Below are 15,935 nucleotides of genomic sequence, written 5' to 3' on the forward strand. Positions count from 1 at the left end.
CAATCTATCCCATCATCCAGGTCATTAAGAAAGATATTGAACAAAACCAGCCCCAGGACCGACCCCTGGGGCACTCCGCTTGATACCAGCTGCCAACTAGACATCGAACCGTTGATCACTACCCATTGAGCCTTACAATCTAGCCAGCTTTCTCTCCATCTAATAGTCCATTCATCCAATCCATATTTTTTAAACTTGCTGGCAAGAATACTGTAGGAGATTGTATGAAAAGCTTTGCTAAAGTCAAGATATATCATGTCCACCGCTTTCCCCATACCCACAGAGCCAGTTATCTCATCATAGAAGGCAATCAGGTTGGTCAGGCATGACTTGCCCTTGGTGAATCCATGTTGACTGGTCCTGATTACCTTCCTCTCCTCCAAGTGCTTCAAAATCTTTTCCTTGAGGACGTGCTCCATGATTTTTCCAGGGACTGAGGGGAGGCTGACTGGTCTGTAGTTCCCCGGGTTCTCTTCCTTTCCTTTTTTAAAGATGGGAACTATATTTGCCTTTTTCCAATCGGCTGGGACCTCCCCCTATCACTACAAGTTTTCAAAGATAATGGCCAATAGCTCTGCAATCACATCAGCCAATTCCCTCAGCACCCTTGGATGCATTTGATCTGGACCCATGGACTTGTGCATGTCCAGCTTTTCTAAATAGTCCTTAATCTGTTCTTTCACCACGGAGGGCTGCTCACCTCTTCCCCATGCTGTGTTGCCCAGGACAGCAGTGTGGAAGTTGACCTTGTCTGTGACCTTGTCTGTGTCTATACTGGGGTTTTGCTGGCAAAGCTACATCAGCTGATAGGTGTGTTTTTTCACACTCCTCACTGAATAGCTATGCTGACAAAATTTTGTAGTGTAGAATTGGCCTTACAGAGATTCAGATTGGATATGTAAATGGAAAAAAGTCAGTAATAGCAGGGACATCAGTGTTTCTTCTGGTTGCTGCACTCGTTCACAAATAAAGCCATTTAGTATACCTACAGTTTCAGAGAACTTGATATTCATCTACTGAGCACTGCTGCTACTCACAAGTTCTGGAATCAAAACAAATTAGTTCCTTTTCATGCTAAAGTTTTCATCATACTACTTATCACATATGTAACATTTTGCAATTTCAGGAGAAGTGCAAAGTTATTTATTAAGCTTTGAAAAACCTTTGTGAGGAGAGAAGAGCCAGCTCTAAAATTATATACAATCAGTAATATGAATGATTATATCCTCAGCTGGTGTAAACTGGCATAATTCCATTGACTTCAATAGAGCAGGTTTAAACCTGTTAAAGATCTGGCCTATTGGTTCTACTGTTCTTTGAGATCCTTAATGCCTCTACAGGAGGGTAGGGTTCCAACTTCTTGTAAATGAGAGGTTGTTATGCCCAACTTGTTGTCTTGTTGCTCAAGACACAGCCTCTTGATGGTGACAAACTTTATAACTATTACTTGTTTCTAACCCGCCTTTTTGCTGTAAGGTTATTAAAATATGCTGGCCAGGCAACACCAGTATCCTCTGGAGTCCATGGACATCTGTCATCCCTCTCAACCAACTTTTCAGCCATAATATAGTACACAGATTGCACTGATTTCATTTGGCTAATGATTTAGTCTTAGTGATGGACAAATGTTAGGTGTCCACGCTGATGCTTTTAGATATCTCTGATCAAGAGGTTCTGTTAACGCAACCACAGACCATAGCAGTAGTGGCTGGCACTTCAGTGATTCTGTTCCTTCCTCTTAAAGATCCAGGAGGGTGGTGTTTGGTAACTGCTCATCTCTTTCAAGGGCTCTCTTGTACAGTGCTCTTCTGGGTCCTAGTCAGTCACCCGTCCAATTCAATGCTTTTGTGGGTCTGCTTGGGGGGCATTATACAGATAACATACAGTTCTGTCTCTCTCATCCAAAACCATGCTCTGAAGTGTCTCTAGCCTCTGGTTGCCAGAAGCTGGGAATGGGCAACAGGGGATGAATCACTTGAGGATTGCCTGTTCTGTTCATTCCCTCTGAAGCATCTGGCACTGGACACTGTTGGATGACAGGATACTGGGCTAGTTGGACCTTTGGTCTGATCCAGTGTGGCCATTCTTATGTTCTTATCCAACCTGGGAGCTGTGATGTCTTTGGAAATTCCTGATTAAGACAGAAATTTAGAAGAAGGTGAACTGAAGTTCAATCCACACAAATCTCTGGATGACTGGAGGTAGCATCTAGATTTATCTAAGGTAATTATCTGACTCCCATTACTATAGTCTCTGACTGACTTACAATCTTTAATATCACCTGTCCGTGAAATAGGAAAGCATTATTAGCCCCATTTCACAGATGGACAACTTAAGCACAGAGAACTAAGTGATTTGTCCAAGGTCTTACATGAAGCTGGATATACAGGAACCCAGATTTGCCAAGTACCAGGCTAGTGCCCCTAACCAATAGAACATCCTTCCTCCACAATGCTAGAGCTTATGATTGCAGGGGCGTGCGCATCTTTTGTCAACGAGGTTCACCATTTAGGGGATCTTCTGGATCCCTTATTACTCCTTGCTTTGGTTGCCAGAAAGGTCATGCTTATTTATTTCACATGATGGTTACAAACAACTCTCTCTGATGTGTTTTTTTCACAGTTATCTGTGTAATTATCTCTCCTTGGTACTGTACTAGTGCTTAAGGAGACCAGTAGGGATCTGGGCCCCAGTGTGCTAAGAACTGTACAAACACAGAATAAGAAATGGTTTCTGTCCTGAAAAGCTTACAGTATAACAGACAAGACAAAAAATGGATTGAGGGAAGGAATATAACATACATGCAGAGTGAAAAACATGACGGTTTGCAAACATCTTGTTAGTTCCACCTTTTTTTTTTTTTTGAGTGTGGGGTTTTTGCTGGAATTGGGATTAGCTACATGGAAAGAGGGAGAGGGGACACTGAAGGGAGGGGCTAAGAAAAGAGAGGGAAAGAGGAGGAGCATGGAAAGAAAGTGAATTGATGCTGAAGTAAAGAGACTGGGAGGGGTGAGAAGGCATTGGAGCAAGCAGCTAATCAGTGAAGGAAAACAGCGTCCAGAGTAAAAACTCTAAAAAGTAGTTACTGATGACATCATCAGTGTCTGAAAGTCCCTACTCCGGGTGCTTGTCTCTGCTCCTGCTGAGTGGATCATCCTAGGAGTTTCTTTATTCCCCAAGCCACAAAGCTCTGGGAGCCTCCAAAGGTGGTGGTAGTGGGGGCTCTCCCTTAAAAATAGTTCTGGATCTGATTCTGATGAGTGACTTCATTTGGGCCTCATCTTCCTCTGACTGACCACTCATGGTGTAGCTGTACCTGCTGCAGCTGCTTGTCTCTGTTCCTCTGGGCTGAGTCTCTAGGTACCTCCAGATGGGATTATTCTAATGGACTCAATGAGAAGTTACCCTGGAAGATCATTCTGAAGGAACAGCTGGTGCGGAACGAGGTGGCCCACTTGCTCAGTTGTGTTAGCTATAGGAAGCATAAAACACAAGTGATCCAAACAGTGCAATGGCTCCCCCTAAGCATTAGGATGTAATTCAAATTGTTGATATTGTTCTTTAAAGTCCTGGTTGGTTTGAGGCCTGAGAAACTGCCTCTCCACCTATGCATCCCATTTTAATTGAGAATAGCTAATATGCTCTCAGTAACTGCTCTTAGATTTGAATGCATGGTCTGATGGTATAGGACATTTTCAGTGGAGGACCTCAGTCTCTGGAATTTGCTTCCCAATTAGTCAGATAGCCTATCATAATTATTCTACAAAGATTAGTTAGCATAGTGCCAGCAAGAATTTAATAGTAACAGGAGACAGGATAAAAAACTGACAATTGCCCTAAGTAAGTTTTGCATTCAGTGCTATTCAATTCACCCAGTAAAGCTGCCCAGTGAAGAGGAGTTCGAAAGAGGTTGTCATAAGATGTCACATTGCAGCCATCATAAGAGGTCAGGACATCAACCACTGCCACATTCCCATCAGCAACTGCAAAATGAAGGGGGGTTCGTCCTTCATAGTCCTGCCAGTTCAATAAAGATTCTGTGGGAGCAGCATCCTGTTTAACAAAGACATCAGAAACATAAAAATATGTTATATGAGTTTGAAAGAAACATTATATACCCTTAATGGATAGTGGAAAATGCCTCACGATAGGCAAGAGATGAAGTGTCACTAATCCGTACAGTAGGAACTAGATAGTTTTATAATCTATTACCTATACTAAATCTGCAGTTACTGTCAAATATTTTTGGCTCATGTTTTTGATATCTATCCCAAGCTTCTGTTGCAGTATTTCATCTTCAGTTCACACCAATGGGTTTGCCCTGGTTATGTAGTGTGAACAGATCCATACACAGTTCCTTAAAGGACTGACTCAAGTATTTATGGAAACCATAATTAGATCTCCTCACATAATTAGATCACTTTTTCCAGGTTTAAAAAGCTGTGTAGATAGTCCCACAGCTCCACCGCATAAGATATTCCTCTTTACTACATATTAGTGGTGGTGTCCCCTGGACACTTTCTAAAACACGAAGCTCCATTTTTCTTTGAGGGGGTCAATAAGCATGTGGACAAGGGGGATCCAGTGGATAGAGTGTACTTAGATTTTCAGAAAGCCTTTGACAAAGTCCCTCACCAAAGACTCTTAAGCAAAGTAAGCTGTCATGGGACAAGAGGGAAGGTCCTCTCATGGACTGGTAACTGGTTAAAAGATAGGAAACAGAAGGTAGGAATAAATGGTTAGTTTTCAGAATGGAGAGAGGTAAATTGTGGTGTCCCCGAGGGATCTGTACTGGGACCAGTCCTATTCATCATATTCATAAATGATCTGGAAAAAGGGATAAACAGTGAGGTGGCAAAATTTGCAGATGATACAAAACTACTCAAGATAGTTAAGTCCCAGGAGGACTGCGAAGAGCTACAAAAAGATCTCTTAAAACTGGGTGACTGGGCAACAAAATTCAATGTAGATAAATGCAAAGTAATGCACAATGGAAAACACAAATAATAATTCAGATGGGGTCTGAATTAGCTGTTACCACTCAAGAAAGAGACTTTGTGGATAGTTCTCTAAAAACATCCACTCAATGTGCAGCAGCAGTCAAAAAAATAAACAAAATGTTGGGAATCAATAAGAAAGGGATAGGTAATAAGATGGAAAATACCATATTGCCTCTATATAAATCCATGTTACAATCACATCTTAAATAGTGCATGCAGATGTGGTCGCCCCATCTCCAAAAAGATATATTGGACTTGGAAAAGGTTCAGAAAAGGGCAACAAAAATGATTAGGGGTATGGAATGGCTTCCATATAAGGAGAGATTAATAAGACTGGAACTTTTCAGCTTGGAAAAGAGACGACTAAGGGGGGAAATGACAGAGGTCTATAAAATCATGACTGGTGTGGAGAAAGTAAATAAGGAAGTGCTATTTACTCCTCATAACACAAGAACTAGGGGTCACCAAATGAAATTAATAGGCAGCAGGTTTAAAACAAACAAAAGAAAGTATTTCTTCACACATAGCACAGTCAGCCTGTGGAACGCTTTGCCAGAGGATGTTGCAAAGGCCAAGACTATAACGGGGTTAAAAAAAGAACTATGGATATTAGCCAGGATGGGCAAGGATGGTGTCCCTGGCCTCTGTTTGCCAGAAGCTGGGAATAAGCGACAGGGAATGGATCACTTGATGATTACCTGTTCTGTACATTCTCTCTGGGGCACCTGGCATTGGCCACTGTCGGAAGACAGGATACTGGGCGGGATGGACCTATGGTCTGACCCAGTACGGCTGTTCTTATGTTCTTAAAGATACTATTCAACACAGTGTTACAAAGGAAATCTAAGAGCCTTCAGGCATTTTTTGTTTTTAAACACTGTAGTTCTATAAATACATGAGTTTCTAACTGGTTTGATCATTTAAAAACCTTTAAAAAATGTGTCATGGTCAACCAATCTGATCAGCTGACACAGGTTTCATTTGGTATAATAAACAATATTGGACATTGAATTAGGTATGAAGAATTCTAAAAACATTGCATGTAAAGACTTGACTTGTTTCTCATGTTTTCTTAAAAGTATACCATAAAATGTATTAAACTATTTAATCAAGTATTGCAGATGTATGGTCTCTAACTATATACTTCTGAAAAAAGAACAAGGTAGGTGCAACAGAAAAAACAGTTACCTACCTTTCGTAACTGTTCTTCAAGATGTGTTGCTCATGTCTATTCCATTCTAGGTGCGTGCACACCCATGTGCACAGTCATCAGAGATTATTGCCTTAACAGTATCTTAGGGTCAGCTGTGGCACCTCCTTAAGTGCCGCGCTTATGCATCAATATATTAGGCGCCGCTGGCCCTAGGCCCTCTCAGTTCCTTCTTGCCGGCAACTCCAACTGAGGGGCAGGAGGACGGGTAATGGAATGGACATGAGCAACACATCTCGAAGAACACCAATTACGAAAGGTAGGTAACCGTTTTTTCTTCTTCGACTGCTTGCTCATGTCGATTCCATTCTAGGTGAATCACAAGCAGTATCCCTGGAGGTGGGTTCAGAGTTCACGATCGTACAGTTTGCAATACTGCTCTACCAAAGCCAGCATCGTCTCAGGCCTGCTGGGTAAATGCATAACGCGATGTAAATGTGTGGACGGGCAACCAGATGGCAGCCTTGCAGATATCCTGGATTGGCACTTGGGTTAGGAAAGCTGCTGAAGAGGCTTGTGCCCTGGTTGAGTAGGCAATTACAATTACTGGAGAAGGCATCTTGGTCTGCTCATAGCAGTAGCGGATACAGGCAGTAATGCAAGATGAGATTCTCTGGGCTGACACTGGACAACCTTTCATCCTGTTTGCCATTGCGATGAATAACTGCAGTGACTTACAAAAGGTTTGGTCCTCTCAATGTAGAAGGCTAGCGGCCTTCTGACATCCATAGAGTGCAACCCACGCTCCTCCTTCTGCTCATGCGATGTAGGAAAAAAGACAGGTAAGAATATATCCTCAGTTATATGAAACTGGGAAACAACCTTGGGTAGGAAGGCCAGATGCGGTCCTGGTTGGACCTTGTCCTTGTAAAACATCATGTAGAGTGCCTCCGAGCTAAGTGCCCTAATCTCGAAGACTCTGTGGACAGATGTTATTGCCCCCAAGAAAGCGACATTCAAGGAGAGGAGGAGGAGGGAGCAGAAAGCCAGAGGCTCGAAGGGGGCTCCCATGAGCTGCAACAGCACAAGATTTAGGTCCCCCGGAGGAATGGGGACCCTGATGTGACGGTATAGGTGCTCTAGGCCCTTGAGGAACTTGACAGTCATATCACGGACAAAAACTGGCCTGCCCTCGAGTGGAGGATGAAAAGTTGAAATAGTGGCCAAGTGGACCTTAACAGATGAAAGAGACAGACCCTGGAATTTAAGATGCAGGAGGTAATCCAGGACTGACTGCAGTGAGGCCCTCTTGGGTCGAATGCCTTTATCCGAAGTCCAGCATGTAAACCATTTCCATTTGGTACGTTGCTCTGGTTGAGGGCTTTCTGCTGCCTAGCGGGACCTGTTGGATACCGGCCAAGCACAGCCGCTCTTCCGCATTCAACCATGCAGCAGCCAGGCTGTCAGGTTTAGATGTAATAATCTGCCACGGTTTGAAAGAACAGGTCTGGCCAGAACGGTAGTTGTAACGGGGGGCCACTAAGAGGTCCAGCAGTGTGCTGAAACAGTGCTGGCATGGCCAAGCCAGCAATATGATTACTCTCACTCTGTCCTGCTTGATCTTCACGAGGACTTCATGGATTAATGGCACTGGAGGGAAGGCATATATCTGAGCCCACGACCACGGGAGCAGGAAAGAGTCCCCCACCTTTGGAAAATGATGCTGACTACCTCTGAATGGAATGACCACTTGTGGCGAGGTGAGAAGGTCCTGCTTAGGCGATCTGCCAAAGTGTTTCTAGCCCCAGGGAGATGAGTGGCCACGAGATGAATTGCGTGCTGAACACAGAAGTTCCAGAGTCTGAGGACTTCTTGGCAAAAGGCTGAGGATTGCCTTGCTTGTTGATATAGAATGTAGTGGCGGTATTGTCCGTCAAGACTTGAACCACCCTGCCTTTTATATGAGGCAGGAAAACTTGACAGGACAAGCGTACCATTCTGAGCTCCCTGACATTTATGTGTAAGGAGCGATGGTGACTCGACCAATGACCATGCATGCCAAGATTGCCCAGATGAGCTTCCCACCCCAGATCCAAAGCATTGGAGACCAGGGTAACCGATGAGGTGGTGGCCGCAAAGGGGACTCCTTCCAACACCGATGCGGGGTCCAACCACCAAGCAAATTATGACAGTATGTGGTCTGGACCCTTGACTGCTTGGTCTATGTTGTATCAGTTGGGGACATAGACCGATGCCAGCCATGCCTGTAGGGGCCTGAGATGGAGCCAGGCATGTAAATGCAGGCTGCCATGTGGCCCAACAGTCTCAAGCATGTATAAGCAGTAGTGAGAGGGTGGGTTTGCATACGTGAGATTAGGTCTGACAAAGTGCAGAATCGGGCTTTGGAGAGGAAGGCCTTGGTCCGAGTAGAGTTGAGGACTGCTCCTATGAACTCTGCGCTGCACTGGAACTAATGTTGATTTTTTCTTGTTTATCAATAGGCCTAGATCGCAACATGTGGAGAAAACTAGATTGTGGTGCTGCCACACCTGATGCTGAGACCTGCCCTTGATCAACCAGTTGCCGAGGTACGGGTAAATTTGAACACCCCGATGCCTCAGGTAAGTGGCCACTGTCACCATGCAAGTTGTAAACACTCTCAGGGCTGACGAGAGACCAAAGGGCAGCACTGTGAATTGGAAATGGCGCTGGCCCAACACAAAACAGAGGAACCCTCTGTGTCCTGGCAAAATGGAAATATGGAAATATGTATCCTTTAAGTTGAGGGCGGCATACCTGGAAGGAGATCATGGAGGCCAGGGAGACCATGCGAAACTTCAACTTCTTGAGATGCTTTTTGAGGTGACGCAGGTCCAGGATGAGTCTTAGGCCCCCTTTTGCTTTTGGGATGAGGAAATATCGGGAGTAGAATCCTTTTTCCTTCATATCCCAAGGGACCTCCTCCACCACTCCCAACCTTAGGAAGTTTTCCACATCCCAAGTGAGGAGTTGCTCATGAGAAGGGTCCCTGGAGAGGGATGGGGAAGGGGGATGGGAGGGAGGGGCAGTTGAGAATTGTAGGGTGTAGTCCAAGGTTATTGTGTGGAACACTCAACGGTCTGATGTTACTGATGACCATGTCGATTAGAAGGGGCGCAGGCAGTTGAGGGAAGAACGCGAGGGTGGATCCAGATACTTGACTGGAGCGCCGTCCTTGGTCGCACCTTCAAAACTCCTGTCTCTGGCTCCCATGGTGTTTCAAAGAGCTAGGTTGCGCTGGCGAGTGAGAGGATAAAGGGATACAGTGCTAAAATGCTTTGTCTTTGTCCTTTCTCCTGTAGGTACCCTGCCAGGAAGACTTCCCTGGACTGAGGTGGAGGAGGCCAGAACTGCTTTCTGGCCTGCTGCGGAGTGTGGAGGCCCAGCAATCGCAGGATGGCCTGGGAGTCTTTAAGGCCATGCAGCCTGGCGTCAGTGAGCTCAGAGAAGAACCCCACGCCCTCAAACAGGAGTTCCTGGATTGTGGCCCGCATCTCTTGGGATAACCTCAAAGACTATAGCCAAGAGCTGCACCTGATGGCCACTGCCGAGGCAACCACCCTGGCGGCCAAGTCTGTAGCATCCCAGGCCATCTAGAGGGTGCCCTCTGCCACCGTTTTTCCCTCCTTCAGGATCGTGGCAAACCCGAGGGCCAAATCCTATGAAAGGGACTCCCTGAACTTGATACATAAAAATTGTACCTGCCCAACAGGGCTTGGTGGTTGGATACCTGGAATTGTAGGCTGGCCGTTGAATAAATCTTTCTGTCAAAGAGTTCCAGTCATTTGGCGTCTTTATTTTTTGGTGTGCTGCTCACCTGGCCCTGCCTATCCCTCTTGTTAACTGCGGACATGACCAGCGACCCCACTGGTGCGTGCGTATAGAGATAGTCAAACCCCTTTGCAGGGATGAAATATTTTTTTCTGCCCTTTCAGACCTGGGTGGAATCAAAGATGGGGTCTGCCACAGCATTTTAGCAATCTTTACGACCCTGGGGTGGACAGGTAGTGCGATGCGGGCTGGGGAACTATATGACGTTGAACAAGCAGTCTGACTGCTCCTCCAACTCCTCAATTTCGAGGTTTAAGTTGGTTGCCACCCTTTTAAGGAGAGCCTGGTGCTCCTTAAAGTTGTCAGGGGCACTGCCAGTCTGGGAGGGCCCGGCCCTTTGTCCAGCGACAAAGACGACAAGGGCGTCACCGGGAGAGGGGCGGGTTCCCCTTCCCTTTCTGAAGACAGCTCCTTGGGTGTTGGTGCTTGTTGAGTTGTCCCTGCGGTGGATTCTGCACTGTGTTTCGAGCCCAGTGCCGGCGGTTTGTCCGAAGCAGCCACAAAGGAGCGGTGGGAGTATGGAACTAGCATCACCGGTACCCCACAAGGGTTCCAACATGGCCATTGAGCAGACCACTGTCCCTGCTGCCATGCTGCTGGTGCTGTACTGGTCTCGTGTACCCCCTTGGCAATGAGCTGAACTCCAGCTCCGACTCAGATCAGTCTCCTTCTGGTGACCAGAGTGGGGCTGTGGAGGCCTGTGTGTGCCTGTCTGTAACTCTTGTTGGAGACCAGTCTCTAGAGGGCGGGGATGGCTGCCTGTCCCTCGAGGGTCATTGAGGCAGAGGAGATTAGTGCCACGGTGGCGAGCAGTCCTGCACTGGCGGGGACCGGCACCTAGGAGACCGCCTGGGTGATACAGATCTGATCTTAGGCAGGAGGCTGTCCGGTACCAGGAGCGCAGGGACTGGTGCCTCGATTCCAGGGATCTGTGCCTCGTGAAAGGAGAGCATGGTGCTGGGGACTTGGTCTTCTAGCTGGTGACCAAGATCTTAGGCCATGGGGATGGGGATGAACGCCTGCGATCCAGGGACTGATGGTGCTCCCCGTCCTTTGGGGAGGTCCCATGACTGGCTTGCCCTTGGGCTGCAGCCACTTCCAGTGCCTGGTGCGACATTTGCAGAACTGGTAGGCTCATCAGGTCTTTGGAAGCTTGGGCTGTTTTAGGCAACTGTTCCCAGGAGTCGGAGTTGGATCCTTGGCTGGGCTAAGGGGTCCGAGTGTAGTGGTACTCCCCTGTAGCTCCGGGGTGGGCATGTGGCCTGAACTAGGTCCTTTGACCAGAGCGCCCTTCCCCTCCTTGGATGGTGACGGGAAACCCTTTTTCTTCAGATGCTTCTTGGGCACCAGTGAGAGGGAATGGTGCTGGGAGGATCCTGGTGCCAGTGGGGCACTCCACACTGATGCCGAGGTGCTAGGAGTGGAATCCGGTCAGGAGGGCTCCAACACCTGATGCAGCATGGCCTCCATCAGGAGGGCTCTCATGCGGATGTTCCTCTCCTTTTGGGTTCTGGGACGAAAGGTCTTTGCAAATCCTGCACTTATCCTTTATATGGGATTCCCCCAAGCACTTCAAACAGCGGCTATTGGAGGGAGTGATAGGCATTGGCCAGTTGCATGACAAACACAGCTTAAAGCTTGGGGAATGGGGCATGCCCCGCTCCAAGGTGAAGTTGCAGCTGGGACTCTAACCACTAAACTAACAACTAACACTTATTTTAAATGCTAACTAAGTACCTACAAACTATATAGAATGGGACTAACAATGGGCTAAGAACCGCTTACACTCTTGCTATGCAAGACAAGGCACTCTGACCAACCACCATGGGCAGTAAGAATGAACTGAGAGGATGTAGGGCTGGTGGTGCATAATATATGGATGTATGAGCGCGGCACTCAAGGGGGCACCACAGCTGACCCTATGGATCCCGCTAAGGCAAAAATCGCCGATGATGATGCACGTGTGCGCGCACAAACCTAGAATGGAATTGACATAAGAAAGCACTCAAAGAACAACATTCTTTGCTAGCCCTTCAGTATCAGCACAACACAACCCCAGGGCTTTCAATGTGTCCCATGTCACATGCTCAACTAAGTGCAGTCCTTAAAATTCCACTTATCCTACGAAACAGGAATGTCTTTTAACAATCCTCCCCCAGCAAAATGATGTTACGAACTGGAAAAACCTTGTTATGGGTCAAGTTACAACCTCTCTGGGATTCATGGGTGCGCCCCCCACAGCAGCGGCCCCCTCAGCAACAGCCGCTCCAAGGTTTAGTCAGGGTATTTATAGTATAAGTCATGGACAGGCCATGGGCCGTGAATTTTTGTTTATTGCCCTTGACCTGTCCGTGACTTTTACTAAAAATACCGGAGACTAAATCGCAGCTTATGTATGACCCTGGAAAAAACCTGAGGAGAGGTTTTTGGGTGAGAGGTGCAGGATGAAAATAGTGTTCTTGGTGCTGTGAGCAAAAGAAGCTGTTTCCTGCTATTTTATTCCTTCTGTGTTCAGAGACACGGGACTTGGTATGTTTTTTGTAAATAAGCAAAACTGCATCAAAGAAATACCTACAATCAATTTCTTCTCTTAACTGGAATAACCTACTAGATTCTGAATGTTTGGCTTGGTGCTTGGGTCAAAAAGGGATAACAATAACAAAACAGGACTCAGTGTTACGCAATGGAATTCAGCTTGCAGGGCACGAAATCTACATAAAGGCAAAGAATTAAAATCTGGGAGCCAAATTCTGCTCTGTTTCACTTCTGAAAATTCCGAGTAACTCTATTGGCGTAACCAAAGAATTTGTCATGAGACATTAAGCAAGGATAACTTTCTGTAGTACAGAGTGGGGTTTAGACCATGATAAATGGGAAATTATTAAGAGAAAATACTGTACATGGTTGCATCCAAAAATCTGCATGTTAAAGTGAAGTTCCAGTGAAAACTAGAAGACATTCTGATCATTGCACCTAGTAACAAAGGGGCCTGCCTGATCCAATTCCCGTTCAATTACAGGGAGCTTTTGACTTCCTATGGATATCGGAACAGGTCCTAAATCACCTACCTTTTCAAAATGTTGTAAATATTAAATGCAAAAACTAGCAGTGCTTCAACATTGAGAACGATAAATCAAGAGGATAAAAGTTTGGAAATTCCATAGTTACTGCAATGTTAATTCAGCCATGTTGCACATCTTGTATATTTTACTGAATAGATAAAATAACACAAATACATTTGGAGTTATATTTAACCATATTTCACAGATGCAACCTGGATGTGTTAACATTGCAGTATAAATCAAAACTCTAGAATTTCCTCATTTCTGACTCATTGATTTCTAGTAATATTAACTACTGGAATGTCCTAACATTTGATTACTTTATTTTAAAGCTTAATGGTCATATTTGGATGTAATATTATAAGTAAATATTTAACTATCTATGCCATATTAAGTAATCACTAGAAGAGTTCTCAGTTTCATGCACTGGAAAAATTAATTATAGACTTTTAATCAGTAGGTATTAGTTATCTGTGCCTTAGTAGAAAATAATGTAAAACAAACAAATAAAAAACCCCACAAATAATAATCATCCAAGACCAGTATACCAAACTAGGCTGTAAGTTATCACTGGATACAGCCACAAGTTAGTCGTTAGGCACAACAGCTAGGTTAAATTTGACAGATTCTATCCACAAAGTTTCATCTAATCTAGTATATTAATAAGAGTTGGGAAATAGGAATCTTTCCTATTAACTAAGTACACAATTAGAAGAACTGTTTTTACAGATACCAAGCTGTTATAAATTTTAGAAAAATAACAGAAGTATAGCTTACAGTTCTACTCCATTGTCAAATTGTTTTTACTCAAGCCATACAATGAACGAAGGGTGGGAATTAAGTCTCTTCCCTCACTGTTATTTCCTGGGTACAGTTGGCTGTCATTGTACGCATTTGGACTGCTTAGCAGGTGGAATATAAGGCAGAAAGATGAGAAAGCAATCCCACTATTTTTAAGAGATGGCTCATTCAAAATGACAAAATGCACAGCAATGAATGACTTTTTCAATGAACACTCCAAAGTTTATTAGAGAAGAAATGTGTGCACAAATTGATGATATTATTATTGGGAACCAGAAGATCATCATTCCCTCATCTCTGATTTATTCCTGCGTTTTGGGAAGCCAAGTTTTGGTTCATCCAGTGCTTAATGAGGAAGTTTTAAATCAGTGGTTTTCAAACTGCGATATGGGGAGCAATGATGGTCCACAGAGCACTTCCATATAGTCTGCAGAGCTGCTTTTACCACAATAGTGAAGTATTTTTTAAGCTTCATGCAACAACTCTTGTTACTAGTTGTACCTAGTCCAGGACACAAGTGCTTCCAGATTTTTTTGACAAATTAATATAAAAGTAACTAAGTACCTATCACTGCCTATACTGATGCTTCTTGTCTTTCTTTGCTAGGTGGTTGTTTGGGTTTTTTTTGGTGTAAAGGTTAGCTGTGATTAGATTTTCACACAATGTTAAAATTGAAAGTGCAGAAGTAAATTGCAAAGTGATCAGCAGTGATCAGAGTAATGGAGATGGCAGGAAACCATGGAAGCTTTTTGAACTAATAAGTATCATGTCTCATACTTGTAAAAAATAAATAAACAATAAAAGATAAGAAATAGGGATATGGAACTCAGCAGCTACACCCATCAGATGGTGCAACTTTACTTTGTTCTTTTACCTTAATTCTGTCCCAGTTTTTTTTCATGTAACCAAGTACTATGGGGTTTAGAAAGGTGAGAAGGGAAGTTGTTCAGGAGATGATCTCCAGCTTAAATTCTGGCTCTACTCTGAAAGTTTACGTTATGAAAATGGCATTGTAGGGTTCCATAAAATAATTTCTGTATCAAATATGATCAGTTGTTCCTAACTGCTAGTCCTGAAAATTTAACCTACTCTGAGAGTCAAGTTGAGCGCTTTCCTTTTCATACATCATCATCTGTTATAAAGGTTTTGTAGGTCAAAATATCTCATTTAAACCAGTGCTACCCCTTTCCCTTTTCGTGGCTTATCCAGGGGTAATCAGCTGGAAGTTAATAAGCACTTGGTTGATGATGCACAAGGAAGTACAGAATCCTTCCACTCATGCACTCAGATGTGTTGGCTCCAGAAAGAGTAAACAATAGTAAAAACTTACTTTTAGCATTTTTAAACTTGTAAAACCTAGCTCTGAATGCAAACAAGGAACACATCCGTTGAGTAAGAAAGGGCCCCCTGTGTATAGTTACTTTTCACAATAACACCCGACCATGATGTTAATCTTGTACCACTGAAGGCAATAGAATCTTTGCCACTAACTTCAGTGGGTGCAGGATCAGGCTCTTTGTGAGATAGTCCATACTATGAAAAAGATTGATAAACTCTGTTTTAAACAACTCCAACATTTGAAAACATAAAACTCTAAATCTGATTATCTTAACCACTGCCTATTGTTCAACAAATATCTGTCTACAGCACTGGACTTGGGATGTTTATAAAAGGACTATTTTAAAGTTATCTTGTACTGTAAATAAACTCCAAAGTACTGAATATATTACAAATGTCTTCAAATCCAAATGCCATATTTGGAACAAAAGATGCCCAATACAATTTTGTAAACATTATTATTCTATAATTATTATTATATATGTCAGAAAATTACTATTTTAATAGTGTACAATTTAAAACAGCTAAATGTAAGGTTATGAATGTGCTTTAGCAAACTGGGCTAAATTTCTATATGTGCAAAAGAGTTCTCAACTTGCAAGATCTTCTAAGTATAAACAGCCATTATAGATAGCTCAATGGATGTCTGCCTCGTGAAAAAAAACATTAAAGAGGTAGAAAATAACAGAGACTGCTGTGATATTACGGGGAAAA

General features: G+C 44.0%; 1 protein-coding gene across 5 annotated transcripts in view; it reads right to left on the reverse strand.

Moving 5' to 3' along the window:
• Window positions 1–15,935, reverse strand: part of INVS (inversin) — a 201,747-nt gene that overhangs the window by 75,080 nt on the left and 110,732 nt on the right. For all 5 annotated transcript variants that reach the window (XM_043508523.1, XM_038388551.2, XM_043508525.1 and 2 more), the window contains one exon: window positions 3,873–4,053. In XM_043508523.1, coding sequence (XP_043364458.1) covers window positions 3,873–4,053 — 181 coding nt within the window. The remainder of the gene's footprint in view (window positions 1–3,872; window positions 4,054–15,935) is intronic.

This window comes from Dermochelys coriacea, chromosome 2 (assembly GCF_009764565.3).
Source record: "Dermochelys coriacea isolate rDerCor1 chromosome 2, rDerCor1.pri.v4, whole genome shotgun sequence".
Classification (NCBI taxonomy): Eukaryota; Metazoa; Chordata; order Testudines; family Dermochelyidae; genus Dermochelys; species Dermochelys coriacea.